General features: G+C 51.3%; 1 protein-coding gene across 1 annotated transcript; it reads right to left on the bottom strand.

Moving 5' to 3' along the window:
• Positions 1-72: 72 nt before the first annotated feature.
• Positions 73-2,327, bottom strand: LOC105311062 (smoothened homolog). The gene is made up of 2 exons (XM_011387101.2): positions 1,636-2,327; positions 73-474 (listed from the first exon to the last, which is right to left on the bottom strand). Exons 1-2 carry the CDS (start codon positions 1,780-1,782, stop codon positions 88-90), a joined length of 534 nt encoding a protein of 177 aa, XP_011385403.2. The 5' UTR covers positions 1,783-2,327; the 3' UTR covers positions 73-87.
• Positions 2,328-2,355: the final 28 nt, after the last annotated feature.

The following is a 2,355-nucleotide window of genomic DNA, read 5'->3' as shown; positions in this document are numbered from 1 at the left end:
AGAAGAGAGAAGTGGTGTTCGTTCTCTGAGGTAAAGGTTATTCTGCAGTAGCAGAATAACCCTCATGTGAACCCCAGACCCCTCTCATCACGACCCTTCCCCAGGGACTCCCACCAAGTCATCCTCTGCCCACCTCCCTCTCCACCCACAGAGCCCAGCCTCTCTCACTGACAATCGGGCTCCTTCCCTCTTTACTGGCTGAGTGTTCTGTCCCCACCCCTCCGTTCCTTTGACTCCTCCACCCGCGGGCCTGTCCTTGGTTACCAGGGTGAAGAGCGTGCAGAGGCCCGTGACAGCACCGAAGGTCGCGATGTATCTGTGCATGTCCAGGTGCTCAGCCTCCGTGAAGAGCGGGTTCTGGCACTGGATCCCGCAGCCCTCCACGTCCTCGTACCAGCTCTTGGGGTTGTCCGTCCGAACCAAGGGAGCCTCACACTGGCCCGAACTGTTGAATTTGATGTTCTGCACCTCATTCTGCCATGAGGGAAAGAGAGAAGAAAGACAGTGCAAAAGGGAGCAGGAGCCTCAGAAGCAACCTCTGGTTTAGTAAGTGGCCCGGGGTAGCAATGGCAGAGTGGCTACAGGCACTGGCGGTGGAGACAGCCTTCCAAGATTGGAATCCCAGTCTTGCTACTCAATGGCTATGTAGCCTGGGGCAAATTACTGACCACAAGATCATCTGGTACCTCAGTTTCCCGATTTATAAGACAGCAGGAAAAAAAAAGGATTCATTTAAAAGATAGTGTGGGAGGAGGGCTCTATGGCTCCGGGACCGCCAGAGAGATGAACAAGTGGGTCCTAGAGCAAATTAAACCTGCAGCATCGCTAGGGGCAAGAAAGAAAAAACCAAAGCTGTCCAACTTCGGGCGCATCATGAGAGCACAGGGGTCTTTGGAAAAGATGAGAATGTTGGGAAAAATAGAAGGCAGCAAGAAAAGAGGAGGACCAAATATGAGATGGACTGACTTCATAAAAGAACCCTGGGCATGAGTTTACAGGAGCTGAGCAAGGCTGCTGAGGACGGGACACAGTGGACGTCACTCATTCGTAGGGTCGCCAGGAGTCAGAACTGACTCAAGGGCACAGAACACACACACACCTATTTCATGGTGAGGTTTAAGGGGCAAATGAGTAAATAGATGTAAAATGCATATAATTGCATTTGGCAGGTAGTAAATAGTAGTCAGTAAGATCATTACCATCATTATTATCGTTATTATTATCAGTTTTGAGCTATCCTTTCTCACCTAGAACTAGAACGCATCCCATCTTGGTGTCTCTGGCTGTTTTACATGTGCCTTGACTCCCTAAATACACGATAAGAATATGTTCCTGTCATCTGTGACTCCCATAACTCCCTAACACCTAACAGAGTTGGTGCTCAAAAAATATTTGTTGAACACAGTTCTCTTTTATTAAAAAAAAAAAAAAAAAAGACAATCCCTGATGAATGGGTGCAGCCAGCGAGCTTCAATGGGGGTTTGTGGCCCATTGATCCCATGGCTGAAACCATGAGGTCCCCCAGGAGAGAAGGCTCTGGGCTGGGCTCCCCTGTCCCCACTCCTGCTGGACTCTGCCCTTTGCCTGGCCTTGCCCAACCTAGGGAGCACAGACCTTGCGATACAGAGCACTCACCGGGCAGCCCTCGGGGAAGTGGTCAGGGGTGCAGCGCAGGAAGTCGGGCCAGCCCCGCTCCCTCTCCACGATGGCACAGGGGCCGCGGGTGGCCTGGCAGAGGGTGCGACTGGGCAGCTCTACCCGGTCATTCTCGCACTTGGGCATGTACACGGCACACAGCAGGGGCTGGATCACTGCCCAGCAGCGGGGGGCGTTCCGGAGGCCTGCAGGGTGGTAACAGTGTGTGTGTACACATTGAAGTGAGGACCCCTCCTCACGCTGACCCACAGACACAGCTGCAGTCACTGTTCCCTAGGCCTAAAGCATCGCTTTTTGCCGCATCGCAGGCCATTACTGCTCAGAGCTGTCAGGCAAGGTGTTTCTCAACAGGGCATTTGGGCAGGATGATTCTCTGTGCTGCAGGATTATGCCACATTTTGAAGGACATTTAGCATCCCTGGACTCTGCCCACTAAATGCCAATAGAACCCCTAAGTCATCATGACAACCAAAAAATACTCCACTCCCCAGCCCCATTCCAGTGGTGGTGACTAGAAGAGAGCCTGAAGAGGAACTTCTGGGACACAGGTCATGATCTATTTCTTGATCAGGTACTAGCTACCTGGTGTATTCACCTTGTGAAGATCAAGCTTATAATCTGTGCACGTCTCTGTATGTACACTATAATTTAATTAAAGTTTTATAAACCAGCCTCCACTTCCAAATGCTCTGCTAGGGA

This window comes from Pteropus vampyrus, unplaced genomic scaffold (assembly GCF_000151845.1).
Source record: "Pteropus vampyrus isolate Shadow unplaced genomic scaffold, Pvam_2.0 Scaffold23335, whole genome shotgun sequence".
Classification (NCBI taxonomy): domain Eukaryota; kingdom Metazoa; phylum Chordata; class Mammalia; order Chiroptera; family Pteropodidae; genus Pteropus; species Pteropus vampyrus.
The sequence above is the reverse complement of the archived record's forward strand: the minus strand, read 5'-3'. Positions and strand labels throughout refer to the sequence as shown.